Raw genomic sequence first — 15,915 nt, forward strand, 5'->3', positions numbered from 1 at the left:
TGTGTTTGTTCTTTTAGCCTCTCGCCTCTTTGCATTTGGATCTCTAGTTGATGAGGTCATAGTCTCTCCCGAGGTCTTACACACATCAGTCTACATATATAGTAGAAGTTTTGATAATCTTTTTCATGATTGGATATGTTCTCTCTGCAAGTTTTGTTTGGATTGAATGGATGGGATGGGTGATAAGATGGGACTAGGAGTGGGATTGGAGTGTGAGATTGGGAATGGAGAGGAAGATGCTGGTGTGAGGCTGGGGTTGAAGATGCATATATGTAATCTTACATATATTTGTGAGAGGATAATGATGGGGGGCAATTAGGGCCCAAGATAAGAAATACGAGATGGGAAGAACGGAGGGTTTAGAAATATTTATGGGGATCGTTTGTACAGTGTTCTTCTGGACTCGGGGAGGGACTGGGGATGATGGGGTGTAGAGCTGTGTGTTTGCTGGCTTTGAAGGGGGGTGGGGAGAGGGGGGCAGAGGGAGGTAGATGGTAAATGTTAGATGGAAGATATGGATAAGAGTGTATTAATGGGACGGGAGTGTTGTGTGTTATATGGATTTGGATTATTTGAATTTGGTGAGCTGTATATTTCCATTAGTTTTTGAAAGTGCAAGAGTATAGATAGAACCCCAGGTGCCGGAGCTAAAGAGCAAGATGATGCGGATGAGAAATGTCCACAAGCCAGCAAGTGTCTTGGTAACGCAGGCTAGTAGAACGCAAATTGCTAACAGTGAGAGTGAGCCAAAACCGTGGAAAGCTTCAGTGATGCAGATGTATTAAGAGGAGAGGAAATTGCTATACATTCCCATGTTATGATAGAGTTGACAAACAGATTGTTATTCGAGACAAGCTCGGATTGGCTTCGATGTCGCTTGTTATACGGTAGAATGAATATCAATATTCGTTGGGTTTTCATAGAAAGGGAAATCGGTATTCTCTTTCCGTTTTAGTGAACTTGGAGTGTGGAATAGCGGTTCAATCGAAATTGGCTGGTAGCTTAGCATGCTTTACTTTTCAAGGTCAATTTCGGGGCGAGTGAACTCGCTAATGTTTAGGTGCGTGTAATATAGCTTTAATATTAATAAATTGAGCATCTAATACGCCTTTAGTATTAAGAAAATAAAAATGAAGCTTTTTTTTTCAATTCTTTTCTTTATAGAATTGAGTTTAGAAAAGGTATTATATAATTATATTATATAACTATATATAAATTGAATTCCTAAGTATTGAAAATATAATCTATATTATATTATATAAATTTATTAAAAAAACTTATTATAGAATTTTATTTAAAAAACTTATTCAAAAAACTTATTCAAAAAACTTATTCAAAAAACTTATTCAAAAAATTTATCTAAAAAACTTATTTAAAAAATTTATTTAAAAAACTTATTTAAAAAACTTATTTAAAAAACTTATTTAAAAAAACTTATTTAAAAAACTTATTTAAAAAACTTATTTAAAAAACTTATTTAAAAAACTTATTTAAAAAACTTATTTAAAAAACTTATTTAAAAAACTTATTCAAAAAATTTATCTAAAAAACTTATTTAAAAAACTTATTCAAAAAATTTATCTAAAAAACTTATTTAAAAAACTTATTAATTATTAAGAATTTTTTTTTTCAGATTTTAAATTTATCGAATTTCTCATTCTATTAATAAAAATATTTTTTATTTAAGTATATTATTTTATTTATAATAATAATATATAAAATATTAATAAAAAATCATATATCAATCATCATTTTTACTCAATATTATTCTTTATATTAAACTCATTTTAACGATTTTTATTTAATATCTTATATTTCTTTTCCTTATATTCTTTATAATTTTTCTAAAAATCTCAATCTTTATTATACAATCTCATCTATTCCTTTTCCGAATTTTTTTTAATCCTTTCAATTTGCTTTTTTTTCTAGAGTCCTTTTTGATCTCAAGAATTCCGTCGATAGCTTTATTCATATATTTAAATTCCGTAAAATCCGACGCATAAGTTTCTTCCGCTACGCTCCGAAACATATTAGAAAAGAATGATTGTGGGAGACTATTCAATAGTATCACTATCATGTCTTGAATAGATTGAAGCTTGTACTCGAGTTAAAGAGTGAGGAATTACATTATTAACATATCAGATACAAACATTGTAGTAGACTTTAACCGCTGGCTATGTGTCCTCTGTTCATTGATAGTGTTGTAGTTACACAATATGATTACACAATATAAAGTATTGAATTATCAAGGCACTGTTTTTCACATCTTTTCTCCTATGTTAAACGTAGTTTCGATAAACTCGTTTCTATCAGATATTGTCACCTACTCCTTTTCGTTTGCCTGGTTTTAGTTGCATAGTGTAGCCATGGGAGTCGATGCCGGCTTCGATATGTATCCTCGTCTGTGTAAAGGAATAGTAGACAGGCACAACTGGGGACGATTTATCGAATTGATTAAAGAGTATTACAAAGATGATACTCAGGTTGAGATAAAGCCGAATTACATCATCTTCAAAGCAGGGGAACATCCCCAGCTTCCCTTTGAGGGCCACAAGTTTCTGCGTTTTAGCTCAAAGGTATCGGGATCTATCGCATCAGATACGAATGTGGAGAGCTATATCGATACTGTGACAGGGTTCGCACAGGCAAACTTCAGCTCTCGTGTCCGATATTGGCACGAGGGTGCCGATCAGTCTGGCGTCTACAATTGGACTGAAGTTCATGAATCAATCAGGTCATATCAGCAGGTCGGTGGTACCTCCCCGGTATCGTGTCTGTGCTTGATGAACAATCTTTGACGTCTCAGTTGCAGCCAGATAAACTTGAGACTCCGTCCAGCATCGCCCAACTCCTTAGTGGCACTGATCCCATCGCGGAGCTGGGCATTGCGCCGTTTGAGATTAAGCACATCATCAGGAAAGGTAAAGGTCTCGTTGCCCGTGTCAACATATCCAAAGGCACTCGAATTATTTGCGAGAAGCCGCTTCTTAAAGCTGTGCCTATGCCTCATGATGAGTTAGAGGCATTTCTCGCGACAAAGTTGAAGGCCATGTCTAGAGAGTCACAGCGACAGTTCCTGTCTCTTCATAACAATTTCCCCTTGGCGCTGTCCCAGCTATTGTGAGCATTTGGCATGCAACTGTGGTTGATTAAGCACACTGTTGGGTAGATGCTGCCTATGGGCGACCCAGAGCTGCATGGCAGAGCGTTCGTCTTGAAGATGCCACTGAATGGGTTCTTCCCCGAGCACGAAACGATCCATGCCATCCGATCGATCGAGAGAGGAGCCGAGATCACAATATCGTACGACCATGGCGGAACGTCAAGCGAGCGACAGGCATTTCTTGAAGAAAGCTTTGGTTTCTCCTGCACCTGTAGTTGTTGCACGCTCCCCCCCTTCTTACTCCAAGCTAGCGACAATCGGCGCACATCAAGAACCTCGATGACGCTATTGGAGATCCGTTCCGCATGAAGAGCAACCCACAAGAGAGTTTGAGGGACTGTTACTCGCTGATTCAAGTCCTCGATCAAGAGTTCGATGGTTGTACTGACGGACTAATTGCTAGGCCCTACTACGACGCCTTCCAGATCAGTATTGCGCATGGGGACCAGGCACGCGCGAGTATATTGGCAGAGAGAGCTTACAAAGCTAGGGTGATCTGTGAAGGTGAGGATAGCCCCGAAACGCTGAGAGCAAAGTCTCTTGCGTTGAAACCAGCCGTTCACAATAGTTTTGGATTGTTTTCTAGGAAGTGGAAAAGCGCGAGGGATTCGGTACCGAAGGGTTTGGATACGGTCGAGTTTGACAGGTGGTTGTTCAGGCAGAAGAATTAAGCTATAAGCCTCTTCTGTTAGCGTTATTTTGTAAATTTGCGGGCCTGTAATGAAGTATACAATAGTTTTCAGGCTGTTGCCTGATCTTTTTCTCCTTAAAGACCGAAATTATCGTTTTGCAAGTCATACATACTAGCACAACATGCGATTCCCAATCGCCTATTAGTTAGTAAAGGATCGCTTATCTCAGTTTTTTGTAGATTCGAAGCTGAGACGCGTTGAAAGCACTTGTGCTTGCCGTCGTTGTGCTCGCTATCGTTATGCCTTTATTCTGTCTCTTGAGAATTGTTGCCTCTTGTCACCCTGCACGCCAGCGTCGTGATAGGCCACACCCTAGCCGCCATAAGAGTGGTAATAGCATTTTAGTATTATAATAAAGTTTGGATATCTAAACTCAATCTATTCAGATGTTTAACTGGTAATGAGAACTTAACGTTGTTGTATCCATATCAAGGGGTGTCTTGTTTTAGTACAAAAGGATACCCTCTGCAAGTTCGAATGGTAGCAAAGATGCAATAATAATTTCCGGAATTGATAGGTCGGGAGTATTTGGTAGCAGTACACGATGTAAATGAGATGAAAATGTGTAGAAAATTTTAGAGTATTCGTAGATTTCAAGTCGTATAAACTTGAAGTACCTACGATGTGTCTGGTTACAGGGGGCGTCTGAGGACGGCTGATTTGAGAAGCCCGTGGGAGTAAATGAAGTCCAGGGAGCGCAGTGGATTTCATGTCACTTGTCCGTCCAACTCACAAGTTCTCTATAGTAATGGATGGATCTACTTCTCTTCCCAATCACAAACGAGATCGTCTCCCAGCACTACCAAAATGAATGGCAACAATCACCAAAAAAACATACAACAGTAGGGATTCGCTGGTGGTCACCCACCCAACTACTAATCTACCGATCTGAGGCTTGTGTATGGCAGAGCGGACGGGATGCCCAATTCTCCTCAGTCTATGGTCGTATGTGTCAAAATTTGTTTTAGTCGAAAATATATATGGTTCAAACCAGTGACACCGTTTGGAACCCAGACCCCCACGCCCAAGCAACAAGCGAGACGAGAAAAGAATGAATACGACTCACCAAAACATAGTTTGGTTGAAAGATACAACCCCAAAAAATCTGTGATTCCATCCAAATTAACGTTGATTTTCATTACATACAGGATATGATATGAAAACAGTTGAAAGCGTGGGTTGACGAACAATAGCTCTACGATATGAGACCACTTTTGAGCCAAGACTCGTTGGCCGACGGGCAAAATATGCTTGTTTGGATGTGTGCTCCATAAATCTATGCAGGTGGATAAGAAAAGATGGGGGTGAATGTTCTTATCTGGTTGGGGGAATGTTCCTCGAAACAACAGTTTGGGGAGATGGGTCGGAGATCATGGAGATGAGAATGTACTGGTAAATGAAATGGTTGAATAGCACGGGTAATAAGAAAATAAGAGATTTTTCGAGTGTTATGAAGTGCAGTAGTCGACTCAAAGGCAAATGTAACAGTCTGGTTTAGTGTATTCTACCTCCTTCCCACAGTTGGAATCGCATTTCTCCTCCAGAAATCTTGTATTCCAATGCCAATAGCTAGTCAAATAGTGTTGAATTATCTCAACACGTCATGAGCAACGAGCGTATGCATAGTGGGTCCAAACAAATGAACCTCTGCTCAATGTTGCCAATTCTTTTGGGACTCAATATCTCAGGACTCTCATCTCCAAAGGAAGATTCACTTATGATCCCTTTTCCTAGTCATCCACTATTGGCAATTTAATCCCTAGATTTTTGATGCTGAATACATCCCACTTATTCAAAGCATACATAATCATATGAGATCGGGAGAGCCGTTCACTCATGATAGACACTCTCATGGATTAAACTCATGGCGCTCTTTCACATGTTCTGTACTGAAGATCATATGGTTACAAGAATAGATGAAGAACTGCTTCATTCCATCGCCACCAATGGCTTTCACACTACCATTCAAATTCAAAATATCATTCCATAATCCAAGAGTTCAACATCCAGACTCTCTATCGGGTACATCCTTACTGTCGGAGGCTTGCCCAAACCATTTCTAATGTTTGGCTGGGTTCAGATGCAGACATTTACTTCTCTTCTTCGAGAAAGTTCTCGTAGCATTCTATTTGGAATACTTACGGAAGAAAACGGCTTCTGATTTGGAAAACCACGAGAGCTATGGAGGATGATGAGAAACAACCGGAAATATCCGCTTGAGAGTTCTACAGCCTTGAGGAAATTCTTTACGTGCTGTTATGACGAGGAATGGGATTTGTCACCACAGTCATAGTCTCAATGTCGAACACTCGTTCGTCACCTAAATACATGAGCGGGATAATGCTATTTGAAGAGAAATCCTGCAAAAAGCCAAATATCAGACACAGCATAGCTAGTATAGACTACATCGATACATATTGAGACGGAACTCTATCGCCGAAGCCGAAGGAATAGAGTAGCGGAACTGCAACTTCACAGTACAATGAGTCAAATCAGCAGATAACAACCGACAAACAACCGCGATGCTATGAATTCCATCCGGATTGATAATAAATATCTTTATACTTTGTGAGAATGGGCCGAGAACACTTGACAGAGGCTACTAGACCTTCCTTCGGCGATTAGAGGAAAGCTGCGACGAAGAGAAAGAAATGGAAGGTTAATCGCGTCATAAAAGCTTAGAAGCAGCTGAGGACATCCCATTTATTTGAATATTTGAATTCATTGTAGCCAAGACCTCCTCGGACTATGCCATTCTCTCGTGAAAGTGATACGTTCGTCCGATAATTCTCATGCTTCTCAAAGTAAACTCCGAAACGACTAGGACTGATTCTGACCAGCATTGTAAGCACAAGGATGTATTTGACGACACTCGCTACATCAACTGCACGATGATAACACGGGCAACTCCTTTGGGCATCCTTGGCCGTGTGTTCGGATGAACTTTGGGGGAGGAAGTGTGAGAAACTGGACCAGATGGGAAATATTCTGGAACATTGGATACAACGCCATCCAACATTCAACGTCCAGAATATTGGGATAAAAACAAAAGTAATTCCAGTTTGATGTAATCATAAGTGAGATCCTAATGAATATCTTAAAGCATATACTTGTTATATATCATTAAAGAGAAGAAATACCTCCTGCCCGCGCGGGGAATGAATCGGTCAATTTGATGTTCCAAAGAGTTGCTGTTGCTGTTGCATTCATTCATTGCTATTGTTTATCAGAGCCGATAAGGAAACTCTAAGGCTAAAGTCTTCCCCCCTTCAATCGATGGATCCTCATAATTTCCAAACTTCAATTAATTCCAATGATTACTTCAATGGAGGCGCCATTGACTTACAATTACCTCAACAATTGAACAACCATCCAATTCAACCAGGGCCAAGATCCTACAAGTCGCGCAAGTATCGTCCTTGTGATTTTTGTCGGGCCCGTCAAGTAAGATGTTCGATATCTTCCGCCCCGCCTTGTCAATTGTGCATATCTCATGGGAGAAGTTGCACATTTGTAGATCGGCCAAAGAAGAAGAGGAGGCCAAATCTTGCAGCGAGCAATGGTGATCAGAGTAGTGGATCTACAACATCTACTTGTATGTTACAACACATTACACGATCATGCAAAGGTCGTGTGTATATCATGAAAGAGATTCGCTGACCTGTGTGTCTGTGAAGCTACTGCTCCTTTGCAACAATATGACGTCTCGGCGGCCCAACTTAGTCCCAGCTTCATCAGCCAATATAGCGAGCATAGCTTTCAAAGCTTGGCCGGACATGATGTCTTGACTGAATCGACTTCGTCTCCAGATCAACAGATTCTCGTCCAAGATGGCTCGCCTATATACAATATGGATCCTTACTTGAACATGATGCAAAGCACACGAATAAGGCCCCTCGATTCTCAGCATTCTACAAAGTCGGCAAGATTTGTTGGAGAAATGGGTGAATCAAATCCATACCTGCTACGTCATTACCGCTATAATGAAAACGATGAATGTACAATATCGAAGTTAACATACCGGCGAATCAAGAACTCCTCAACACAGAATAATTTTTCAGCCCAGAAAGGAGAACCTCCTGTAGTATTTATGCTAGCAGATGATAGCTTTGCGCAGAAAGGGGAGCCAAGGATAGATGATGATGTTCTCAGTAAAGCCGAATCAGATCTGAGGGGCATGTTCACAGACCAAGAAGCCCTCCGTCTTATAGGTCTTTTCTTCCGATTTGTATACCCCTATTTTCCTATTCTATTCAAGAGCCAAGTTTTCCAATCACCAGGAGTACTCTCCCCTGCGATTCTGCATACGTTACCATTTTCTCTGTTGTCGGCAATATACGCTACAGCCCTACCATTTATGTTGTATGATGATTTCCTCGCGACAACTCTTATACATTCACCTCCGACATCACATGAATTGTTTCGTTTGTCCTGGCTCTTCATTCAACAAGAATTACACATTCCACGACTTGCAACAGTACAAGCATGTCTATTGTTACTACAGAGAGCTCCCACAAATCGATATACAACCGATACACCTTGGAAAACGAGTCTTGTGGGGTGGACAGTGAGTCTCGCTCAGATTCTGGGTTTGATGAAGGAATGTAGCAACTGGAGTAGTATACCAGTATGGGAAATGAATTTGAGAAAAAGACTTTGGTATGGAGTTTTTGTCATGGACAAGTGGGCGTCTTTGGGCGCGGGAATGCCAAGCCACATACATGCTGATGATTTCGACGTCCTTCCACTTGAAGATAATGATCTTGAAGCATCAACCCCCGACCCCAACCAACCCATCACAGAATCAGAACCCGATTCAGAACACTTTCGGTTACTAACCGAGCTGACCGCCATTCTCAGCGACATTGTTGATTCCTATTACACAGTGCGGGCAACACAACGTACATCAAAAGATTTCTCGCTATCCCTCGAACTAGCAAGACCACTTCGCACACGGCTCAAGACTTGGAACGATTCATTGCCTCCTTCCATGTCCCTTCGTCAGACAGAACATTTAGATTCCCGTGGTCTAGCCCAATTAAGTGGAAATCCATCACTTTCACTCGCCTATATCATCGCAACCATGACATTATTTCGAGCTCTTCTCCGACCTCTCGAAAACTTGACAAGCGTAGAAGAAGACGCAACAGTAGGTAGTCGTCTAGCTGTGCGAGCTGGAGCTAGAGAATGCGCAAAAGAAGTTGTTGAGTTTGTAGAAAATCTTGGAAGGGGTGCTTTAGATGCTTTTTGGCATTCTTGTAAGTTTCGACTACCCTTTCTACCTATAATCGCTAATTGTATATCAGGGTCTCGTGCAAACTTCGCAATCGCATCATCGTTTCTCATGCAACTACTCGTCACATCCGAAAACGAAACCGAATCAGCCGAGATCCACGAGCTTGTGACTCGTTGGAGATGGGCCATGAGGATTGGTAGTGGCAATGCCGGGAACGGACTGATGAGTTTGGGGTTGCTGAGGTTGGATGGTTTGTTGTTGAAGAATGGTGGCGCGGAGGCAGGTGTATGATTACTGGAGACTGGCCCAAGTGATTTATTGTGGATATTTTGCAGGTATCTTGCAAAGAGTTTCCTCATACATATCATAACATCCGAGCGTGTCAAAGATTGTACTATTTAATAAGATATCCTCACATGGAACAAGGATTTTCATGGTAGTAATTTGTTTGGTGTTTCGGACGTTGAGGAGAGAACAGATGGAAAATAAAAAGGAGCGAAGAGAAATTGGAAAGGGGAGGAGCCATGTTTCAAATATTGGCGCAGTGGTGCACGAAGGGGGGTATTTTGGCAGTCTCGACCAAAGGACCAGGGGGATAAAGGAATTCTCGTTCGTTCCTGAGATGGTGGGATTATTAAAACAAGCACCAGAATAGAAATACCACAACGTTATATCTGCCACCATTACAGATCTCTCAACCCTCAGAAAATCTATTCCTTTCTCTCTTTCTTCTTCTCATGGCCATTTTCTCCTTTCCCATCTTTCCCATCTTTTTCCTCTTTTTCCTCTTCTTCCTTCTCTCTCTTTCTCTTTTGAATAGCTTCAGGGGGACTGTCCTCAATCAAATCACTCTTGTCATTCAAGCCCGTCCATTTAGGTAATCCATCAGGAATATCTACTAGGCGTCTTGAATAGAACATATGACATCTACATCACAAACACCGATCACAATTAGCATTTCCTTCATCTCATCCTCGCCAAACTTTCCCCTTCAAAACGAAAAGACCACAACAAAGTTCTGAGACCAACGGAGAAACAATTAAGAAAGGAAACTAACGTAGGGTTAAACTTCTCTTTCTCCTCTTGATTCTTGAACTTAATCAAGCTCGGGAAAAGCAATATCATATTTCTTCCCTCGTCCATGATGGGCGTACGACAGTATGCACAGCTTACTTTGCAGGGAAGCTTGTGACGGGTGGTTTTTTCTTCGGATTCGTACCTAGTTGGGGTGTTAATTGGAGAATAAGAATGACAAGTAAAGATATTGGGGAGGTTTTGAGCAAGGGAAAAAGGAAGAGGGTAGTTGGAGGAATTAGAAGATATATGTACGTACCAACCCAGATCATGATGTCCATGGGTGAAATTGATATCTTCTTTATGGAAAATCGCAGCCCATTGAAATGGTGCTCCTATAGATCCCTTGCATTAGCATTTCTCTCATTTTCATCCCCCCTCCAAGCCTATCTCATCACCTCTTTCCTCTTACTCCCCTCATCACTCTCCCCCTCTCCCAAACCCAAATCCAACCACCCAAAAAACTCACCATGCAAAACCTGACAAGTCGTGCAATGACAAAACTTCGCACTCAAGGGCCTCTCCCTACTCAACTGATACTTCACCCGTCCGCAATGACAACCCCCCTCATACAGCACTTTAAAATCCTCAGCGTTTTCATGCACTTTATACGGGACTCTGAATTTCCACTCATTGTGGTCGCCTTCAATATCCTCGTCTTTGTGACCTTGAGATCGGGCCTCGTTCTTGGCGTTGGAGGTGGAGTTGTCTGAGGAGGGAGACATTTTGAGGGGATGGTAGGGTTGAGAGCGAGTGTGAGTGTGAGTGTGGGATATGTGTTGATGGGGATAAGAGGAAGATATGGGGTTTGATTGGAATGAGAATGGGAATGTAAGGTAGATGGAAGATGATTGAGAAAGAAGAAGATTATTGAGGTTGATTTTACGTCTTAAGAAACATCCAATTGTTGACAAACAACTATTATTAGTATTATACATGGAAAGAACAAAAGCAGAAACGCAAGAAAGCACCCAACCATTTTAGGAATGTTTAAATTGATATTTGCTGTCTCATTAACCTTTCGAATTCTTAGTTAGGAACATACCTACTACATACAAGTTGCCTAATACCCAGCTAGCTACTTAGTATTCTTTCTCCTTCATATTCATATCGTCATTTGTTGCATCTATGATGGAAACACTTTCTATGCTGCGGGGATTGTACCTGAATAGTGGGGCAACATTTAGAGGACCACCAGCCAACCGAGCTAGGCTTGTACATCATGACGTGCGCTACTTTAGTCCTCGCAGGACTTCTCATCACGTGTTCATTCCTAAACCACACAAAATGCTAGAGAATTGGTGGCACATAATCCATATCCCATATCCCATATCCCATGTCTCGTACCCCATGTCTCGTACCCCATATCTTGAGCTGGTAACCTCTAAAAGGGGTGGAAGGGTTGACCTTTCTGCTCCTCGCATTTTAATACTCGACTCACGGTAAAGTATAATCTATGTCTTTTTACGATGTGTGTTGAACTTCTAGCCTAGAATGTTGATGAAGCTAATCAACGGCCCCCATAAGTTCCCGGCCCCGATGAAACTATCTGTTGACTAGTCTTTGGATCGAAACCCAGAACATTTATGAGATAATCAAGCCTAAATGTCGATTAGCGTCGGTAATGATAATATCGTGACGACCGATTGAGAGCTAGAGAAAAAGCTTACCTTGCTTCTGACCCAAGCTTTTCTTTCAAATTTTTAAAGTCCTGTAAACATTCCTCCCATTTAACGGCACGCTTCTGTGGTGAAATTGATTTAATAACCATGTGGAATAATCCAGTTACGGGCCTATGGTCAGAAACTCGAACCTCATGTCGACGGTAATCGAGCTGCTCCACACGATTGTGTCCACGGTAAAGTAATCGATCACACCAAGCGGGTGCTCTTTTCTTCTCACTCGTGTCATAATTGTCGGTTCCTACATCGTATTTATAGGTTGGCGCAAAAGTGATGGGTAGTTCGTGAAAAGCGCGTAATCGAAACCATGGATTTTTGCGTTTCGAGGCAAGAAGTTGATCTCGCTCGAGAAGTTTTGCCAAGTTATTGGCTTTTACCGCATTAACCACAGTATCTCTACCCATTGTATCGATACGGTAGTTCAAATCGCCATTCAAAATGCAGATTTCATGATCGAGGATCATTGTTCCATCACCGCCTCCCACAAAACTATCTATGCGGACGTTGTGATCGCGCTCTGCAGGCAGAACCTGGCTTTCAAGGATCATACTTATGTCTGTGTTTCTATCTTTCGTTTGTGTTTGTCCAGCAGCAAGATGACAGTTGATGAAGCACATCGATGTATCGTCCAGCATAAATCGAAGAATCAATGCGCCCTAATGTACGTCAGAAAACCCATATGACTAGCGAAAACTTTTGCGAAGACTCTTACCTTGTTCCCATGGAGTCCACCCATACCCCTCTTGATTTCAGCGGCATTGATATTCTTGATTCGTGGTAGAAGTGGAGATCGAACAAATACGCATGTGAATAGGCCAACTAGATTTGCGGTGTGAAGCAAGTGGTATATTTCACCCTGAACATAATCATCTAAGCATCGGGTAAGGAAGTCTCGCCAATTTCGATATTGGTGGCTCATGTGTTCATGATCAGAATCTTTCTCCTTCTTCTTCGATTTGAAAAAACTTTCTGCCAACCAGTTAGAAGGAGGTTTTATAAGTTAGCAGCGTACTTACTAGCGGTAGTCTTTTTATCTTCTAGATCAACTAATTCCTGGAACCCGAAGACTAATATATCCGGCCGATCGCTGTCTTGAAGAAGTTGAGGCAAGAACCTCGAATCCTGATCAGATTGTTGAAGATGATATGGAGTAGATGCGCCCGCATTCCACGTCATAACTAAAGTCTTGATTGGGGTAAGTTTGCAGAAATCTGCTTCTTGAGATTGCATCTGGTGCTCCATCCAATCATCCTGAAGCAGGCCATCCCATGCTCGTATCATATTGTCCTGGCCCAAGGAGATGACATGTTCCCGATCAAGCATCCAAAAACTGCTACGGTCAACAAATAGGCCAATAAGTGGATCATGATGAGCACGCCAGTCCTTCTTTACGACCCATGGAGTATAAGTAGTATCATATACATATACCATGCCCGTACTAAAGCCAGCCCAAAGATTACTACCTACACCCACAAGAGATGTAATTTTATAGACGCTGATATTTACTATTCCTAGGCATGCATAATCATGTCGAGAATATATGCTTACTTTTCCATCAACATGACCAAAGTATATCCGGTCAGGCTGAGAACTTATGACAGCACCCGATGTTATGTCACCTGCATCTGGTTGATGAAGAGGGCGTTGTAAAACCTGAAACTGAGAGCTTCCATCTAGTGTCGGGATGAAAATTCGTATATCTTTGCCTGCTGCATGCCACAGTTCACCATCAACAACCAGCGAAAATGTATGACCTTTCGGAAGTCGATAGCTCTGGGATGGGTTGTTGGTCAAATTAGGTTCACCAGTGTCGTCTGCAGCCCATAAATGCAATGATCCACCATCATCAAGTGTCCACAACTCGTTCAAGTGTCGATAAATTCTAACTATCTCACGACGAGTGTGGGCGTTGGACTTGCTCGCGACAATGCTTCCGCTTGAAATATCAACCTCGACCAAATCTCCAATATTGTTACCTAACCATAGCCTTGTGCCCTCATTTTGCACTTCCGCTGCTGGCTTGAAAGCCACAGATACGACTTTAATTCCCTCGGTATGGGCTAGGGTCATAACTATACCTCCGTCTAGTAGACTCCAAACCCTAGTTACGTGACCAGTGGTGCATACATATTCTCCGCAAACATCTAAAATGCGAGTATCATACTTTGTTGATATTTCGTATGCTCCTTTAGTAAAGTATGGAGGTCTACGGTTTGAATGAGAGGTATCCGGATATTCGCCTGCCTTGAAAGATAGGCCTTCCCTGATTACTGGAGTGGAGGGCACATCACTCGGAGGACGATGGTCGGTTCTAGTTGACACAGACACCACTGGAGTTCTGAACTCGGCTGGCGTTTTATCGCTTGTTCTATCAACTGTCATAGATCTCCCATGTCTAGTTGGAGTTTGTAATTGGGCCGTAGGGTTTGAAAGAACTCTTTTTGGAGGAGTCGCGAAATTTTGTCCGTTGTCAACCGGCATAGCATTAGTCACTGGTGGTCTTGATCTGTCAACGGAAGGCCGAGGAGGTGGTGGCATTGGCCGGCTAGGTAACGCAGGTCTTCGGTCTCCCCCCGTAAATTGCGGGGATATTATAGCTCGACCTAGACCATTGGTCTCCTGATCTCTCTGTCTACTTGAAACGGAATGATGTCTAGGGGGAGGCTCGAAAGATCTAGACGAAGGAGTGTAGGAGACTGGCCGTGGCCTATTTCGCGGTAATGGTGGCGCTATTGGATATTCGTTTTCGATACTTCCTCCACTACTTGGAGGGGTACTAAATGGAGATGTCTTTTCTATAGGTATTTGAACGGATATAGGTGCTAAGTTCACACTTTCTGCGCTTGAACTGAACCCTACCGGCTTACTTGATATCTTAGGTTTGTCGGCGCGATTGATCGGCGGAGGTCCAACCTTAAATGATGAATTTCTTCTTACCTCACCTGATCGTCTAGGAGGAGGTGGCGAAGGTGGAAGTGAAGATGGGTAAGAAGACGAGTTTTTGGTTTCCGTCAAAGGTGTATTCGACCGACTAGGAATTTTGAAATGGCCCTGGGAGGAACTATTGAACGAGGCCGAAAAAGGTGCATCTGTTGATAAATACGAAGAGGTGTTTGCCAATGAAAGATTCAGATTCTTTATTTTTGGAGGTGATTGGGGTGGCTGAACAGTAACGGCGGGAGGGGCAGTTGATATTGGCCTTGGAGAAGGAGTAATAACTCGAGTAGGTGAGGGAGATAACTTTCGACCGCCATTCGCACGCGGAGGCCGCAGTGTAACATCAGTCGCTTCTGCATCACGACCTCTCGCAGAGTGAACTGACTCCGTTAGATGCGTTACTGACTCCGGTCGGTTCGGTATGGTTGGCGCTACTCTGGCGGTATCTCCAGGACTAGCAGTATTCCTCAAACCTTTTGGAGAAACTCCTCTTGTTGCAGTGTTATTGGCCGGTTGGGCATTCGCCATTTGTTCGAAATGGGACCGCAGAGATGAAACTGGTTTCTAGACAAGTCAAATATTAGCAGATCATTCGCAGAGTTGTATGTTATAATATTCCTACTATGGACGAGCCATCTAGGCTCTCTTTTTCTGGCTCCTCCATGATGTATGCTTTGTGATTTGCAGACTAAGAACAAATGTCGCATGCGATTGAATATAAGAATTCTATCCTCTGTTTCATAAGAGGAGCCTCTGGTATTAGAGGACCAATGTCAAGCTCGTCGTCATTGGAAATGGGACGTCTAGCCCGTAAATTGTAGCCTCGCAGGCCAGTCAGTACTGTTGTGTCTGGAATATCTGTGGGATCTTCAACTCTCGTTGTCGTAAACATAAAAGGAAAGATACTATTAATAAGGATTGAAAGTAAACAAGGGAATGGATGATTAAGAGAGTGTTGTTGGTTTCCTCGAAAGAAGCTACAAGTAATAGAGAGGGGTCGAATTATGTTGTTGGTGTTATTCTGTGAATAATAGTATAGGGACCTGGGTATGTGAGATCAAAGGTTCATTTCCAGTGTGTACATCCCTCATTGTGGCTTCGCGGCAATTTGCAGGGGTCAGGCTGGATTGT

The 15,915-nt window shown here is 42.1% G+C and overlaps 4 protein-coding genes across 4 annotated transcripts; 2 read left to right on the top strand and 2 right to left on the bottom strand.

The window, feature by feature from the left end:
• Positions 1-2,366: 2,366 nt before the first annotated feature.
• On the top strand, positions 2,367-3,834 carry EAE98_000453 (uncharacterized protein; the record flags this gene model as incomplete). The annotated part of the gene is made up of 3 exons (XM_038948071.1): positions 2,367-2,747; positions 2,807-3,120; positions 3,567-3,834. 3 exons carry the CDS (start codon positions 2,367-2,369, stop codon positions 3,832-3,834), a joined length of 963 nt encoding a protein of 320 aa, XP_038815748.1.
• A 3,297-nt stretch (positions 3,835-7,131) lies between these two features.
• On the top strand, positions 7,132-9,382 carry EAE98_000454 (uncharacterized protein; the record flags this gene model as incomplete). Its single annotated transcript, XM_038948072.1, has 3 exons — positions 7,132-7,450; positions 7,533-9,113; positions 9,162-9,382. 3 exons carry the CDS (start codon positions 7,132-7,134, stop codon positions 9,380-9,382), a joined length of 2,121 nt encoding a protein of 706 aa, XP_038815749.1.
• Positions 9,383-9,801: 419 nt separating this feature from the next.
• On the bottom strand, positions 9,802-10,890 carry EAE98_000455 (uncharacterized protein; the record flags this gene model as incomplete). The annotated part of the gene is made up of 4 exons (XM_038948073.1): positions 9,802-10,018; positions 10,149-10,310; positions 10,425-10,500; positions 10,635-10,890. 4 exons carry the CDS (start codon positions 10,888-10,890, stop codon positions 9,802-9,804), a joined length of 711 nt encoding a protein of 236 aa, XP_038815750.1.
• A 785-nt stretch (positions 10,891-11,675) lies between these two features.
• Positions 11,676-15,911, bottom strand: EAE98_000456 (uncharacterized protein; the record flags this gene model as incomplete). Its single annotated transcript, XM_038948074.1, has 5 exons — positions 15,407-15,911; positions 12,864-15,348; positions 12,560-12,816; positions 11,836-12,503; positions 11,676-11,766 (listed from the first exon to the last, which is right to left on the bottom strand). Exons 1-5 carry the CDS (start codon positions 15,446-15,448, stop codon positions 11,676-11,678), a joined length of 3,543 nt encoding a protein of 1,180 aa, XP_038815751.1. The 5' UTR covers positions 15,449-15,911.
• Positions 15,912-15,915: the final 4 nt, after the last annotated feature.

The sequence above is a fragment of the Botrytis deweyae genome, assembly GCF_014898535.1.
Source record: "Botrytis deweyae strain B1 chromosome Unknown BDEW_001, whole genome shotgun sequence".
In the NCBI taxonomy this organism is placed as follows: Eukaryota; Fungi; Ascomycota; class Leotiomycetes; order Helotiales; family Sclerotiniaceae; genus Botrytis; species Botrytis deweyae.